The 16,719-nt window shown below is 39.0% G+C and overlaps 1 protein-coding gene across 1 annotated transcript; it reads left to right on the forward strand.

Annotated features, from left to right (window-relative positions):
* The first annotated feature begins 372 nt into the window (after nucleotides 1-372).
* On the forward strand, nucleotides 373-14,041 carry LOC137284772 (methylthioribose kinase-like). The gene is made up of 8 exons (XM_067816739.1): nucleotides 373-698; nucleotides 6,323-6,445; nucleotides 6,762-6,876; nucleotides 7,019-7,190; nucleotides 7,979-8,216; nucleotides 9,119-9,281; nucleotides 9,629-9,737; nucleotides 10,387-14,041. Exons 1-8 carry the CDS (start codon nucleotides 606-608, stop codon nucleotides 10,532-10,534), a joined length of 1,161 nt encoding a protein of 386 aa, XP_067672840.1. The 5' UTR covers nucleotides 373-605; the 3' UTR covers nucleotides 10,535-14,041.
* The last annotated feature ends 2,678 nt before the right edge of the window (nucleotides 14,042-16,719 follow it).

Raw genomic sequence — 16,719 nt, forward strand, 5'->3', positions numbered from 1 at the left:
CATGTGCTAGCCTCAGAGCCCTCGCAATGATAGGGTAGGGGTTTAGATCTTCAGTGTTGCATGTTGAAAAAGTGCTAACACCCCCACCCACTCCTGTCTAAAATAGCATACGAACCCCGAGGCAGTCACGAATATTGTTGATAAAGAGCTTTGAGAGTTCAAATACAGATGAACTTGCTTACCGACGTGAACGTAAACACTTCTCCATAAGCAGAAATTATCTGAGAGTTCACAAGAAAAAAACATCTTGTCAATGCATGCTGTATGTGGATCGAAAGCGAAAACATGTCACGATGGTAGTAAACGACAGCATTTGGCGAGTTACCTCCCTTGCTCAATCTCGCCCTCAAACTGGGTCACCCCGCTTTGTTTACCCATTTTAACTCCTTTCATAAAGCAACAACGAAACAGCGGTAAATGGAGTCTTAAATCTGTCACAAACGCCGACACTCGTCTATGTGACGACTATCATGAGGACGTACTTGACAATGACACCGCGATAGGGAGTCGGCACATGAGGACGTTTAAATTGGATGTGTGGCTCATAATTTAAAAACAAACCGTGTGTGATTAGCTACTCCAGTAAGAGGGGATCGCTGTACAGAATGGCTCATTCCAACGCGGCATGTGCTTCATCCGAGATACGAGACAGCGTGATGAAAGTTGTCACGAAATATTCACATTTGGAACAACTACAGGTATGAGTTTTGAGAAACATCCTGTTAACCACATATGTGCTGGGATAACCACCCGAAAAATACATTCTTATAATTATACTCTTGCTTCTTTTGATTACTACTTGTCAGTGCGTCTTTGTAATTCATACGTACGCTACGAGGTGTAATTAGAAGCTAAACTGCCCGCAGTGCAGCGAGATACATATCACACCCGCTGTTTGAAATAGACGTGAATTCGTTGGATCGATTTACAATTGGTCGATGGTTATCGAGACCGATACATGCTGCACATTATCTTCCACGTTAGAATTGTGATTGGATGGACTTAGAAATTAATCAGTGTGGTTTTATGAGCTCAGCTTGACATGTACAATGACTGGTACAATATTTCATTTGATGAACGTGTTGTTGATTACAGTAAGGCAAGTTTGTGGCAGTTTGTGTAGTGTTAGAGACAGCTGTTTCAACACATGATGTGTGAATGTCTGCTGTGGAGTGTGCAGTCGCGTGGTACATGGATCTTAAGTAGCGCTAGCCCGGACCTGATTTGTAAATGGTATAATAGTAGAAAATCACTCGTTGTTATTCTGATGCTATAATATCACTAGGCCGTGCAAGAAGACGTTCTTGGAATAATTTCCATGCATGGACAGCTTATGACACGATCGTGTAGCCGCCATTAACACGCCCACATAAGAGATGATAGCTCTGATATATGAGCTGGTATAAAATCATTGAAGCAGTTTTATATTTGATCTCTTTATATTAGCCATGGCATATTATATATAATTTGTTCTGAACAACATGTGGATAAGGATAAGGAAAAGGAAAATGTTTCATGCTTTGTATGTCTCCTGCGGATGTTCGAAATGAGATATATAATTGCTTCGTTACGTCATTACTTTTGTGACGTAATCATACAATGCATAGAGGATACAAAACGACCTTTCGTGTAATACCATTTTTATTAAACGAGTTAATGATTTGGTATCAAACGAGCGAAAGCGAGTTTGATGCGAAATCTTTAACGAGTTTAATAGAAATGATATTTCACGGAAGCGAGTTTAGTATTCTGTTTATTACTCGCCAACATAAATTGACAGAAACTGCCGCGAAATTCCATACAGTGTGAGGACTCAGCTTTCCGCAAGTTAAGCAAGGTCTAGTAAAATTGCGACATCGGCATTAGCATTGTGACGTAACAACTTTGAACCATTTGGACGTCATAAGTCAAGCGATATTACACTAGTGCAGTATTGCCGTAAAAATGTTACACTGCAGTATCTTCAAAGGGCGAGTAATAAAAGGATATTTTGTTACGTTATCAATGTGTTGGGGTAAGGGACATCATTACTGCACACAAACGTCGTCTCTATTGTTTGTTACTCGACATTTATTGACCGTAGCAATATAATAGTATCACACACTGTAAAATACCAAAGACACCACGTATGTGTAACGAACACCACCCATACTAATCGGTACTGAATAATTGAAAGCTTGAGATGGGATGGTACCACAGGGAGAAGTTGTCAACAGAGGTTGTGACACGAGTGTCATATACATCATACCCTCTGCTGGGAATAAACGCTGTATTTATCGAGTTTCGGCTTTTAGACCCTTGTTGAGAACTGTATGCCGTTTAGAGTGTACCTACACGAACAAACAGGAAATGTACACTATAGACGCCGTTTGGAGTGTACCTACACTAACAAACACGAAATGTACACTATAGACGCCGTTTAGAGAGTACCTATACGAACAAACACGAAGTGTACACGATAGGCGCAGTTTAGAGAGTACCTATACGAACAAACACGAAATGTACACGACAGACGCCGTTTAGAACGTACCTATTCGAACAAACGTGAATTGTACAAGATAGGCGCAGTTTGGAGAGTACCTATACGAACAAACACGGACTGTGCACGATAGACCCCTTTTAGAGCGCAACTTTACGAACAAACACAAATTGTAAACGATAAACGCCGTTTAGAGAGCACCTGTCTGAAAAAGCACGAACTGTACACGATATTCTCCGTTGACTCCGTACTAATGTGAACAAACGTGAATTGTAAACGATAGACGCGGTTTAGAGTGTACCTTTACGAACAAACACGAACTGTACCCGACAGACGCCGTTTAGAGTGTGCCTGTATAAACAAATACGAACTGTACTCGATAGAAGCTGTTTAGAGTGTACTTATACGAACAAACACATATTGTACACGATAGACACCGTTTAGAGAATACCTGTACGAACAAACACGAAATGTACACGATAGACACCGTTTAGAGCATACCTATATGAACAAACACGAAATGTACACGATAGACGCCGTTTAGTGTGTACCTGTACGAGCAAACACGAATTGTACACGACAGAGGCCGTTTAGAGCGTCCTAGGACAACGACACTAACTGTACACGACAGAGCTCATTTTCACGGTACACCATCTGTGTTTTGTGGATATTTACATGTTGGCAACATGCGTCATTGATGTCCACAACGTCGAAGGTGGAATAGTCGACGATGGTCACGTGTCATCATTTCAGATAGCCTGAGTCACATCTCCGTTCCATGATAGGCGTGGCCGCGGCCATGTCCAAAGACTCCGTCCAGGCAGAGCCACTTTAAAACTTCGTGACAGATGAAGCCGTGTTTCGGTTTAGGTGTGAAGTGGCACCACTTTGTAGGAGAGAATCGAGGGGTCACTCGACATTACTATTGTTAACTGCTGTACTTTTAATGTCGCCGCATACTGCAGTGTTCCAATGTATGTCGGCGGTCTGCAAAAACAAAAGCGCCTGGATCAGATAATCCAGTGACTGACATCATGAGCATCGATTTACGCTTTTGGGATTCGTTGACATGCGTCAGCGAGTCTGACCACCCAGTTACTCGCCACTTATTACAAACATGATCATTGCCAGGAATTGAGCCATGACCTCCCCCCGACTGACAACGTCTTCTACACGATAGGGAGTCTTGTGCATCGGCGTCATTGACCGCCCAACGCGTTAGCTGAACTTGACATTAGGGAGGGTCAGACTTTTTCAGTTCGCAATAGAATGAATGCATGTTTGGCAAATCGTGGCGGCATTACGGATCCCAAAATTGTCAAGTTTGAAATGCCTCATCTAACCCTGTTTTCCATCAGATTGTTGCCGATCATGATCTGTTGTCACACTTCACTCCCAGTCGTGTTCCCACCCCAATTCGCACATTATTATCATGCATGTGTTTCTGGAAACTAATATCTCTTACAGTTGTTGTCTTACATTTTCTTCATCCGTTGTCGTTTTCCCGTCGAGAAACCTACCGATTATTATAGATAAGCTAGCCTTGCTCCGAGGCTGTACTGAATGCTGAGCCCATGGGTGCATAGTAATTCTATCTTTCGAAGAGACATGTGTAGATATCTGAGGACCCAAGTGTGCTGTTTATTATTTTTTATATAAATTATCATATAAACTATTAATATTTACTTGAAAGACTTGTGCAGGTCTAATGATAAGCAGACATTGCTACACGAATGCCTGTCATACCATGTATTTGTCTCAAAACATCTGTATCGATTGACTGTGTTGGATTTAATGTTGTTTTGGTCTGATTCATTTTCGTTAATGCAATGTCAAGATGTCAGTATATTGTGGCATGAAGTGATGGTTTCTGACGAACGTAAGCGACTTCGACACATTTTGAAACGAGTTATAAGTCAACGACACGTGACCGTCACGAGAGACTGCAGCGACACATTAATACAGAATTCAAGGGACATACAAGTCATCGGTTCACATCTCGTGTCCCCCATCACACGATATCAAGGCGATGGTGATAGAAGTAAATAAGATCAAGGAAGTATAATTGTATATTACACATTCTAAAATCAAAACGTTTCTTCAGAGACAGTTGATTCGACAGCAAAACTAGAACCTATCAAGGAATTACGATTAGGAAATAGTCCGTCATAATCTGACCTTAGGTTTTCACCACTAAGTAGTTTAAAACTTTAAAGTTCGAATCTTGCCTTGACAAAGCTCCCGTAAGCCTAAAATCTCGTAGCTTTTCCCGTAACATTGGTACTTCCTATATTACAGTACAAGAGGAAGGGATGCTACGAGGAAACTTACGAGATGTTAAGCTTACGAGAACTTTGTGAAACGGGCCCCAGGAACGTTAAAACGTCACATAGTATAGCAGCAGTACAACACAAGCATAGGTAAATTTTGTTTTGAAAGAGGACGACCTACCATGGGGTAGCGTCTACATGTTTACCTCTAAGGGAGGTATATGCAAGCATATTGTATAAGTGGAAAATGAATGTAAGCGCTGAAAGGCAGATTTCATGTCCCCATCGTCACACACATGCCCGAATCCTTAGTCCTGGCAACTGCTGAGTATTAATTGCGGTTACAGCGTATATACAAGCACTGGCGCCATTGTCGTATGGAAGTTGGGGAGCGTCGAAGTCGATTCCCTGCTAATTAGAGAGACCCGTGAAGGTCCCGGGGTAGAATAGGCCTTCAGCAACCCATGCTTGCCATAAAAGGTGACTATGCTTGTCGTAAGAGGCGACTAACGGGATCGGGTGGTCAGACTAGCTGACTTGGTTGACACATGTCATCGGTTCCCCAGATCGATGCTCATGTTGTTGATCACTGGATTGTCTGGTCCAGACTCGATTATTTACAGACCGTCGCCATATGGCTGGAATATTGCTAAGTGCGACGTAAAACTAAACTCACTCACTCACTCACTCACTGCCAATTAGAACCTATGAACATTTTGCTTCGCGGTAACGTCCATGAAAAGGCACAATTCTTTCCCTCGAGTCTACACATGAGTGTCATGTTGCTCAAAGGTTTCTTTGGAGTCGTAAAACTTCACGCAGCTCCGAGCATATTGTCCATGTACTTTGCGACGGACGACATCAACGTTTTGTTTGCTTATTATTTAACGCTGAACTCCGCAATATCCCTGCTATCAGTGACAATCCAGTGTCCAAAAGCATGAGCAATTGAAATACCATGACGTGTCAACCAAGTCAGCGAGCCTCTAAAGACAAGCATGGGTTGCTCAAGACCATTTCTAACCCGGATTGTCACGGATGACACCAAACGTATTTGACTGATTACCTGCATCTTTGCACATACCAATCACAGATGATACAAAATGGCTCACATAATTAATTAGTGCCATACTGAGACGTATTACAGTTATTTGGGGTATTTGAATCATGTTGCGAGATGATAGTGGGTGAGGCTATCGGTCGTCACGTCGTCTGGGTTCGACTGGATATTATGTGTGAAGCCGATTGCTGGAATATTGCTGAAAGCGCGTAAAACTAAACTAAACTTACTAGAAAAGTCTAGAAAAGTCCAGTCACGGGTGAACCAGGGGTTCAAACACACGATTATTGGATCCAAGGGGATGAAACTAGCCTTAGATGCACGGACACAATAGGTGTCCGCACTGTTCAAACATTCTTTCTCGTCTTGATCTGATAATTTTGATTACAGAAATTTGGGGTATTACCCTTCAATGAATTAAACTGCCTTCAAATCGTCTTGTATTGAGAGCAGAACAGCATCCAACAATATGAGATTCTTTTCTTAAGTTAAGAAATCTCGGTACATTTTCAGTGGGCAGGTGACATTTCAAAGCTGAAAATAGAAAACGGAGGCAGCTGCAACGTCTTCAGAGTGTGCCTCGACGGTAGTGACAGCAGCGTCATCGTCGTGCAGTGTGCTAAGCCAACAGATGCGGTAGGATATGTAACAGTACTGATGACATTTTAACAGCCTGACATATGATAAAAAAAATAATATATTTAATTTAGATTTAAAGCTACAATTACAGTTCCATTCACGTTTCATTGCAAATTGAAAATGATTTTCTTTCGAAAAAAATAGACATAAACTCAATCTTGTGAAATCACTGAGGTAACATGATATTGTGTAGCCACATAACAGCGATATAATCAATAGACAGTCAAGCTTGTGTCTGATCACTTGTTCGAGTTACCGTTGTTGTTGCCCACCCATATCTTATAACCTTCCTCTTTGTCTTGTATATGCACAGAAAGAACCACACAGAGACAATGCTCAACTGGAATTTAATACTCTCATCAAATTCGACTGCCTGGCACCTGGCAGTGCAGTCAAACCAGTCTTCTGTGATCCGGAATCGAAAATATGTAGGTAGTGCTGAAAATAGTTATGTGAATATAAAGTTGCATACACAAGCATCAATTAAAATACAATCATTAAATTCCCTCAATTCTTTTCAATTGTAAAGCTTAAACAGTTTCAGGACAATATTGTATGTTTTAATACCAGTGTGTATTGAGGACCTCCGCGACTACGCTATCTACCGCACCTCCCTCATCAACGGTCATCTCGACGACGACGCTGCCCTCAAACTGGCGAGAGACGTGGCCATCATACACAGAGACACCCACGTCGCCAAGATAGGGGAGGACGCCATTAAGCAGCTGGATAAAGAGTTTCAGTAGGTGGACGTTGACCTTTGTCCATTTTATGTACATCTTTACAAGACTTATAAAACTTACAAGCGTTTGCTTGTCACACCGAAAACCCGGGTTCGATTCCCTGCGTGGGTACAATGTGTGAAGTCCATTCCTGGTGTCCCCGACCATGATATTGCTAGAATATTATGATAATATTGACTTAAAACTGAACTCACTCACTCACTCTGGTATTGCCTGCCGTGGCATGACGTACGCTTCAGGTGTAAACAAAGTGTGATCTCTCTTAAACAGTGTTTTGGATTTTTTTGGGTTTTTTTTCTTACGATACTAAGCTTTTGATATTGAAGGTCAATGTTCCTAGCTGTTAACACAGTACTCTTGTCGCACTGAATGTCCTGGTTTGATTCTCCTCTTGGTGCATTTTTGGGGGGTTACCCCTGATGTGATATTACTGGAATATAAGAGCACCGTTTCTCTCTCACTGACGGAGTGGTAACGTTGGAATATTGCGACTCAGGGCCACTCCCTGACACGATTTGTAAAACACGTCTTGATTGCTGTAAATGCCACACGTCAAATTGTCAGATTGTGAAATCAGTCACTTCGTGAAATGACTAAAAGCGTGAGCCATCTGGCATCATTTTATGTAACAACAATCAATATACTTCAGTCATTTCATGAAATTTCACTTAATTAATCTTGTTATTTCACGAAATGAATTATTTTACAGTCTGACCGTAACATAAACAAGATATTGTAATGGTGACTCTCTTAGCGAAAGAAAGATAACATACTCACTTGGCCTCAGAAATGCGACGACGTTGACGCTGCGAGAGCAGTTGTTGTTCACGTCACCCTTCACCCCCGGCGACCCTAGCAACCAGTGTTCCGATGCTGTGAAGGCGAGGCTTGACTGGCTCTATGGGGACCAGGAGGTGCTCCGGGCAGCCGCGGACATGAAGCGAATATTCCTGGAGAAGAAGGAAGCTTTGATACACGGTGATCTCCACACTGGTTCGATAATGGTCAAAGACAAAGATTCCAAGGTGAGAGAAGGAGCCGGGACCTCATACTTCCGGTCAAACTCTGTTACTTCCGGTCCTGTGCTCTAAATGTGGGATCAGATTGTATCTGAGACATCTAGGTGATGCTCTGTTTTTACTATAGATATTAACAGGTGGCTTATGTGCGACAGTGTTTAGATGTTATAAATAGAAAACTATCGAGATTTTGTTAATGCATGAAGCCCATTTCTGGTGTTCCCCACCGTGATATTGCTGGAATACTGCTTAGTACGGCCTAGAACCATAACTCACTCTTACCTCATGACTTGTGTATATATTTGTGGGATTACAACGACAATGATTATCTTACATATATGAATAGATGTTATGTCCTCGACTGCTCTAGACCTGCAGGAACATACAGACTCATGCAGAACGTATTTGGACGCTTGACGTAATTTCCATGGACTTACATGCTCTTTCAGTGTAACATAAATAATTTTCAAGGAGTGAATTTACGGTGGGTCTTCGTAAAATTTGAGTGGCAAATTGGAAGTCATCTCTGCCCTGCGTACATAATTTCAGTTCAATTTTCCGACCACTATTTAACTAATGACATCACATTTATCAATGTATGTATATGATTCCACGATGCACAATCCCATAGGCCGCCATGTTAAAGGAGTTCACGGTACTGAACACGTTCATTAAATTGTCGGCATTCGATAAAAAGCAACGGAAAATTAAACAGAAATTATGAGATTCCAGGTAAGATGATTCCCCACAAAAGTGCCAAATTTGACTTGGGTCTTTTTCTAAAAATATATTCATGAAATTTTTTTTCATGCTACACTAAATTAACATGTAAGTCTGTTGAAATTACGTCAAGTGTCCGAATACTTTTTTATGGGTCTGTAGTTTATGATGACCATGATTTATGGCAGATAATTAACGCCGGGTGTAGCTACGTGGGCCCCTGCTCCCTCGACCTTGGGCTCTTGGTGGCCAACTACATCTTCACGTACTACTGTCACCTCCTCTGCCCCGACGACAACGACAACCACAGGGTTTTCGCTTACAGGGTTGTCGACATCTGCAACAAGACAGGTTAGCCTCTCCGTTAAACGTATGCGTAGTTTTTATTAGATGGTTTGATACGTATTTCTGATAAGGATCGGGAGCCTCGTTCATAAAGCGTTCGTAGCTATGACATTCCTAAGCATATGGTAAACTATAGAGTTACGACGGGTCGAAACGTTACGAATGCTACGGTGATCGTGACTCGGCGTCTCTTTACCTAGAGAAAGCACCAAAAAGATTTCAATTTTTTATTCTAACATATTTTTGGCGTTCATAAGCATAGGTAATAGCTTGCACTTATGAGATAATGAATATGTGATTCTCATATATTCTGTAAGTAGATTTTGAAATCGCATCATTTATCATCCCAACAGTTGATGAATATTTTAAACATATGACGAGCGTTACAGAAGACCTTGAAATCTACCAAGCCAAGTTGATATCGGAGATGGCTGGGTTTGCTGGCTGCGAGATAATTAGAAGGTATGTGTAAGTGTATATAGTGTCTGTGTTAGGACCAAGTTAGTCTTCAAACCAATCTTATAGATTCACTGAATATCTCATATGTAACATCAGAAATGACAATAAATGTTCCACACTAAATGTCGGTTATTAATTTGTATTTGAAAGATCTACATAATACTGCCCATGTGTTTGTGGAAACTGATGTGTAGGCACTGGTCACAGTGCACCCTTACGCTCCCAGGATGTGAACATATTTTATATCGCTTCATTTGTTTGTATTAAGAGAGGTATGCACATTAAATGAAACACCGAGAACAAGTAGGGTTGATCTAAGTTAAGTCTCATCTAGTACTGCATGTGTATTTTTTCACTGTTCCAACTACTGCGCTTAACCCCTTGTTTAATACAAACTAACAAAAACGATTTGAATTTTTTATCGTTTATTAAACAACTTTTATCCTATGTTGAATAAAATTCGGAGACTTAAATTTTCAATTGGCAAGGTAAAATTATGAGGATTTGCGATCTTAATTTCACTTTATTGGGTTTACTGTTTAAAGTGAAATTCATCAGTACGTTTTCACTGCAAACTGAGTACATGTTTATATAGCCACTATGATTTCAACTAATGGGTGAATGAATTTTAACCCTGTCCATCTTACTGCAGGTTGGTAGGCCCCGCCCACGTGGATGAGTTTGACCACACCCATGATGCCGAGATTGACGCGCTAGGTGCTGGGGTGAGGCTGCTGAAGGCCTACGACAGGATACACAGTATCGGGACCCTCATGCTTATAGCTTTGATGTTGGCCTAGCCTGTCTATGTGTCAGTAACACTGGCCTGAGACTGGATATCATTATTTCCATAGAAGCATCACGGAACTAATCTCAGTTTCAATAGTGTTCCAGACAGTTGGTGAAGAAACCAGTATCGGTTAGGGTTTCCAGTGTGAAAACAACAATCAAAATTGCAACTGTGATAAACAGAGAGCTAAGGAGCTGCGTCTCATCACTCATTTCTCAGAGTATGTTAGATGAATTTAAACATATCCTAACATAATTACAAAATATCCAATTTCACGTCAAGGACATTCAGGAATGAGCATTTAGTGTACTTTGCATGAGGGAAACATAACAAAACATGAGCTTGAAGTTTCCATTGATGGAAAACAAAATATATGGCCCTCTAAGTAACTTGAACAGTTGATAATGTGTGTCCTTTGGTTCCTCATTGCAAGGTATAGTTCAAATCCAACATTAGAATCAGTGTATTCTTTCATATTTTCTAAATAGCTCTTAATGCAAACAGAACCATGAACAGTCCATATCAGTTTCTTTCTCTGTTCATGCATCTCGGATACTCTCCGTACAGTCTATTGCTCAGCTGAAAAATGAATGAGACGCATACTACTTTTGACATCCTGGACCCAACTTTACTACCTTTGAACATTTCCAAATCAAATTTCATTCATATGGTAAAAGAAAACTAAAGATGCTCTGAAACATGAGTTTCAAAAATGAGTGGCAATGTCATTGCTGAAGCTATGGCTGTGTATTATGAGAGAAAGTAAATATGATATTGTGGACTATGATGGATGGGGTTGCCACGTGTGTTGCAAAGGTAGTCATCATCGTGTAACACTGAAAAACAAAGAAATATTTATTCAAGCTGTTTCATCCATGACACTTCATCATCCTTACAACAGAATGGGCCAGTATATGTTGTCAAGCATGTCTTGGTATTTTAAGTTCTAGATGTTCATTGAACAGACAGCATAGACATGAATCTGAGATTCTACTACCTTAGTCCTTAATGCAGTGGGGAGGTGAGGTAGCCTAGTGGTTAAAGCGTTCGCTTGTCACGCTGAAGACCCAGGTTCGATTCCCCACATGGGTACAATGTGTTCAGCCCATTTTCACGTGTCCCCCCAACATGATATTGCTGGAATATTGCTAAAAGCAGCATATAGCCAAACTTACTCACTTAATGCCATGACTCATCAAGTAGTTCTCTTCAATCCATATACAGTGCAGATTTACTGTAACATACAACAGACCAGTACCAATATTCGAAACTATCTTCCGATTTGTATCAGGATATGTGCAGCTTCCACACTGACAGATAAAACCACAACTGTCCTATACAGTCTTGACACAGCCAATTTGCAGGTGTTTTGCAAGTGTCATTAAGAACAATCCCAATGAGTATAGTGGGGCTGACAAACTTGAAACTATAGTCTGAGAGCAAACCCAGTGAGTATGGCTGTGGGGCTTTAACAGTCATAACCTGTGTCAATCTGGTAATCCTACTAACAGTCCTATGTTCCTGGCACAAAAAAGGGGGGCAACTCTTCACAACAAATCACGACACTCCTATGCATGTCCCCAGTATAGTTCACATGACATTTCTGCAGAAGTAGTACTTTTGAAGATTGTGTTACACATAAACCACACAGTGTACTTGAAATATATTTTTATTTCATTTGTCATTTTTGTAATATTACAAACCATTTTCCAAAGTATTAGCAAGTCAGTTTTCTATTATTCTGCCACACACCATCAAACTGCACAGTCAGCATGGCCTGTATCCGACAGCATCAGGTAAAACCATTTGTATGCATCTTTACCTATTAACATGATAACGATTATTATGACAGCATTGGAATGAAAACAATCACAGATCAAATGAAAGATGTGTCAGACAGCACAAAAAATGCGATACAAGTATCAAGTTGCAATCTTAAATAACCATTAACATTAATATAGTTGCCTTACTAACAAACTGTACTACATGGAGTACCACAAATAATTTGTCATATTGCACAATAGCTAAAAACATGTAAGTAAGAAGTTGATGTTGCCCAAACAATGTTTTGTGCATACTAGATCTAACATGCCCCTGCTCATCCATTATGTTAGGACTAAAATACTTAACTCAATTGTCATCAAATCTAAGTTAAGAGGAGGTCTTTTGTTGAAACAGCGCTAAAAGTAGATGTCCAGAACATCATAGAATTTACAGGATTAAAACAAGAAGCAAATCAATAGATCCTGAACCTGACTTTTGAGCCCTGTTTCAAATATTTGCAGCATAACTATGAAAGGACTATTCATAATAGTTTTCTGTTTCATCTGAAGATGTCAAGAGCTACATTTTGAAAGAAGATCTATTTGGAACTTGAGTTTAGATGAGACTGACTTGGTTGTTGATTTCAAATTCATATCTAAGTTTGTAATAAGTAATTTGGATAATGTTATTTCTGATGGTTGATGTGCCCAGGGTATATCTCATGATGGAATGGAAACAAAATACCCTTGATAACTGAGGATGATGCCCTATGATCCCTGTCCATTATCTTCATCAAGTTTCCTACGGAATGAAAACTTTTCTCATCAGTTGAATACCTGTCAGCACAAATTTTCAAGAACAAGAAAAATAAGGAAGATCAAATGGAATTCTGTACAGCCGGACATGCAGATTTATGAGGGGAAATAGTTATTGAAGTATTTCAGAAACAACAAACTTCTAAAACTATGATATATATATCTGAAAACTGAGAAGAGATCAATTACTACCGGTATTTCTTAGGAGTGTCAGGAGATAATAAACAGATGGAAACAAGGGAATAGTTTGCCATAAGTAACTTCATGTATGTTGACCATTTAATACAACCGTCTATCATTTACTAGCATGGCTGTCATGCCCAGTGTTTCCAATATCCAGTCAAGTATTTCGTGCCATCTGCACTGATATTAAACACATGGGATTATCAATGAAATTAACTACAAGACGTTCTTCCCAGTATCCTGAGATGGTGAAATCTGTTGAATGTGTTCCCTTCTTCATATGCCTGATAAATACAAAATAAATGGTATTATAGTTGTAATCTTGCTGATGCATGTAAATCACTTTTGAAGACAGGCGCACAACACATGATTCAAACAATTTGTTAATACAAATATTCCAAATCTAAAGTACACAATGTCTCCAAGTTCTTAAAAATCTGTATGCGTAAGTGTACACTAACAAGCACAATGGTACTCAATTAAACTATCCGCTTTTCCATATGCATTTTTAGGGGTTAAAAATGTTAGATGTCAAAGCATTGGGGAATTAAAGCAAGCTAGCTGGAGGCCACAGATCACTGTACACATTGTTGATTAGTCACTTGGAAGGTATCACTATAATTTTATTCTACACAATGATAAATTATGAAGTTTCTGTATATTTGAAAAATAAAACAGGGCATAATATGATCATATAGGAGAGTACAATCAATTGCCTGTGTTATGAGAAATTTGCATAAAAAGGATTGATATCACTTGGTGTTTGTGTTTTTCTTTCATGAAAGTATTATTTCATAAAATCAAATTTGGAACTTTGTTTTACAGGTGATCAAACCATGGGATATGAACATTACCTTTACCCATAATTATATCAACAAGTATAACAAGTCTGCTGATCCATGTTGATTCACAGTATCAATATTGTGTTACAATGTTTTATGATGATGTAACCTCCTTATCCTCTACTGGTTCTTTCAAGTGTGATCATTCATTTTTCTTTTGATTATTTGAAGGGCAAAGAGCTTAATAATATTTGACAAAGATTAACTTTTAAACATTTTACAATTTGGGAACCTTGTAAATATAAATACAGATGTATATAAGCTGTGTAGAAGTATATAACCTGATAATTCCAGTATACACTGCAAATTCTTAAAGAAGACTAACTCAAGAAGATTAAAAAATCTGAAACGCACAACAAACTTGACATAACTCTACACAAACTGCTGGTAAAATATACCATTATGTATGCAACACATCATTCTCCAACAGCTTTCAAAAGTGTGTAGATCAATAAAAACTGGGGATGGAGAGCAGTAAACATGGTTACGTGTTGTAATGACAGGACAACATGGAGTTAAAACCAGACACAGATACTTTCAAGGAACAATCCAGGATTGTTATGACATTAGAAGGGATGGAATTGTTACACCTACCTGTAGGCACAAAAATGGTGTCCATTTACATTTAGGAATATAATAAAATCATTTTCCACACATACACCATGAGAGTTATCTTAGAAGTATGCCATATACACTTACTGGAAACTATACTGCAATATACCACACCTGGTATACTTTCAAGGAAATGTATAAAATTATTCCACACCTAGCATACTGAATAAGATTATACTGCACTCTGTCAAACAATCACTCTTCCATGCTCAATTGCTCTTCAAGACAAAGTAAGCAGAAATGTTTATGTAAGCAACAAGAAGATTACAAGTATAGTTGAATCTGCATTATCAGCAAATGGGTCATGCTGCATGTACGCCCTAAAATAATTCATGGTTAAACCTGGTTTCAAATACAAGAGAAAGCTGTGACCAAGGTGAAGTCAGACATAATATCTCTTCCGTGCGTACACAAATCAGCGAATTCACCCTGATCACAGCACTGATGATATAGCTGGGAATATTTCAGTTGAAGCATGAAATAAACACTTACACACTTCCTTACTGTCATCCAGGACAAACTGTAAACCTGAATGGTTATTTCAGTTCCTACACATCAAACTTACTTACAGTACATAAAACAAGACAATGAAAACAACTTTATGACCCATACATGGTACAATAAAACAAACGAGCAAGTTAACAGAATGTTAACAGTTGTACCAACAATGACAAGTGTATTCTAGCTACTGAATGAACCTACACTACTACAGCACTTCTATGAAAATAAAGCTAAACGACCTAGTGTAAACACAAACAAAAACATCAGAACTGGCATTGGCTAAAATTCTATTTCTGCATCATCTGCTTCAAGAAATTTAGGGGATTTCATTGAGTAGAACATTCATTCAACTTGCAAAATAACAAGCTAAAATTGATACTATGACGTGCATCACCTAATTACTTACCCAAAACAAATATTGACATCATTTTCACCCTTAACTTAAAACCCATGTGAGGGTCATGAAAGAGAAATACTAGAAAAACGAGGTAGGTATGGTGTGAGGGCAACCATAAGTCTTAATGGCCTATATGCACCCAACACTTAACTAACTTAGTGTTAGTTTGATTAAGGAAGTTTAAATAGAAACATGAAAGGGTATCAAGAGTTATGCCCCTTTGCAACAATGGTTATAGCTGCATTTTTACTACGTCTTGACATGGGTCAGCAAGTTTTTCGCCACAATCGGCAGTACTACAGCTACATGGCAGAGGTCTGTAACTAACTGACTCAGGACCAGACAATCCAGTGACTCATTGTATGAAGGGTTTTTTTGAAAATCAATGTTTTATCATAGGAACTTAATGAATCCTATGTCATACATGTACTATGTTAGGTCAACTTAAATGATTGATAATTTGATGGAATATATACAGATCTTTGATTGTCTGCAGTTGTTACGTTTTTCATACATGAATAGATGAGAGCAACAAACAAGGAACCAGTAAGTAGTACCTTATCAACATGATACGACATTATCAAATTCTACAATATCTGGGAAATCAATAGCCAAGAGTTTTCACAACATAAATATATATATTATTTTCATCTTTTGCAAACATTATACCTACTTTCTATTGCTAAAATGTAATTATGTTATGGAAAAAACACATGGATTATACCCCTTTGTCATCATGATAATTAAATTAAATGTCATTAAGTAAAATGCTTAGGACATATTTTTATTCATAAGTTAACAAAGTATACCTCGGTCATTAACTGTAATAGGGACGATTTCAATAAGGCTTGGTCACCCTGCCACGCTCTTTTCTCCTAAATATGCTGCCATGCCCAACCATGTTAATGCTTAGTTAAATAAACAAATTATTTCCAAAAAAGAAAAAAAAAAATTTTCATTCATGAAAGTAACTTCAGAAAGCGTGGTGTAGGAATACAATACGTGAATGGGTATAGTTTTAGGTGCACACAGCAATATTCCAGCTATATGGTAGTGGTCTGTAAATAATCGACTCTTGACC

The sequence above is a fragment of the Haliotis asinina genome, chromosome 5, assembly GCF_037392515.1.
Source record: "Haliotis asinina isolate JCU_RB_2024 chromosome 5, JCU_Hal_asi_v2, whole genome shotgun sequence".
NCBI lineage: Eukaryota > Metazoa > Mollusca > Gastropoda > Lepetellida > Haliotidae > Haliotis > Haliotis asinina.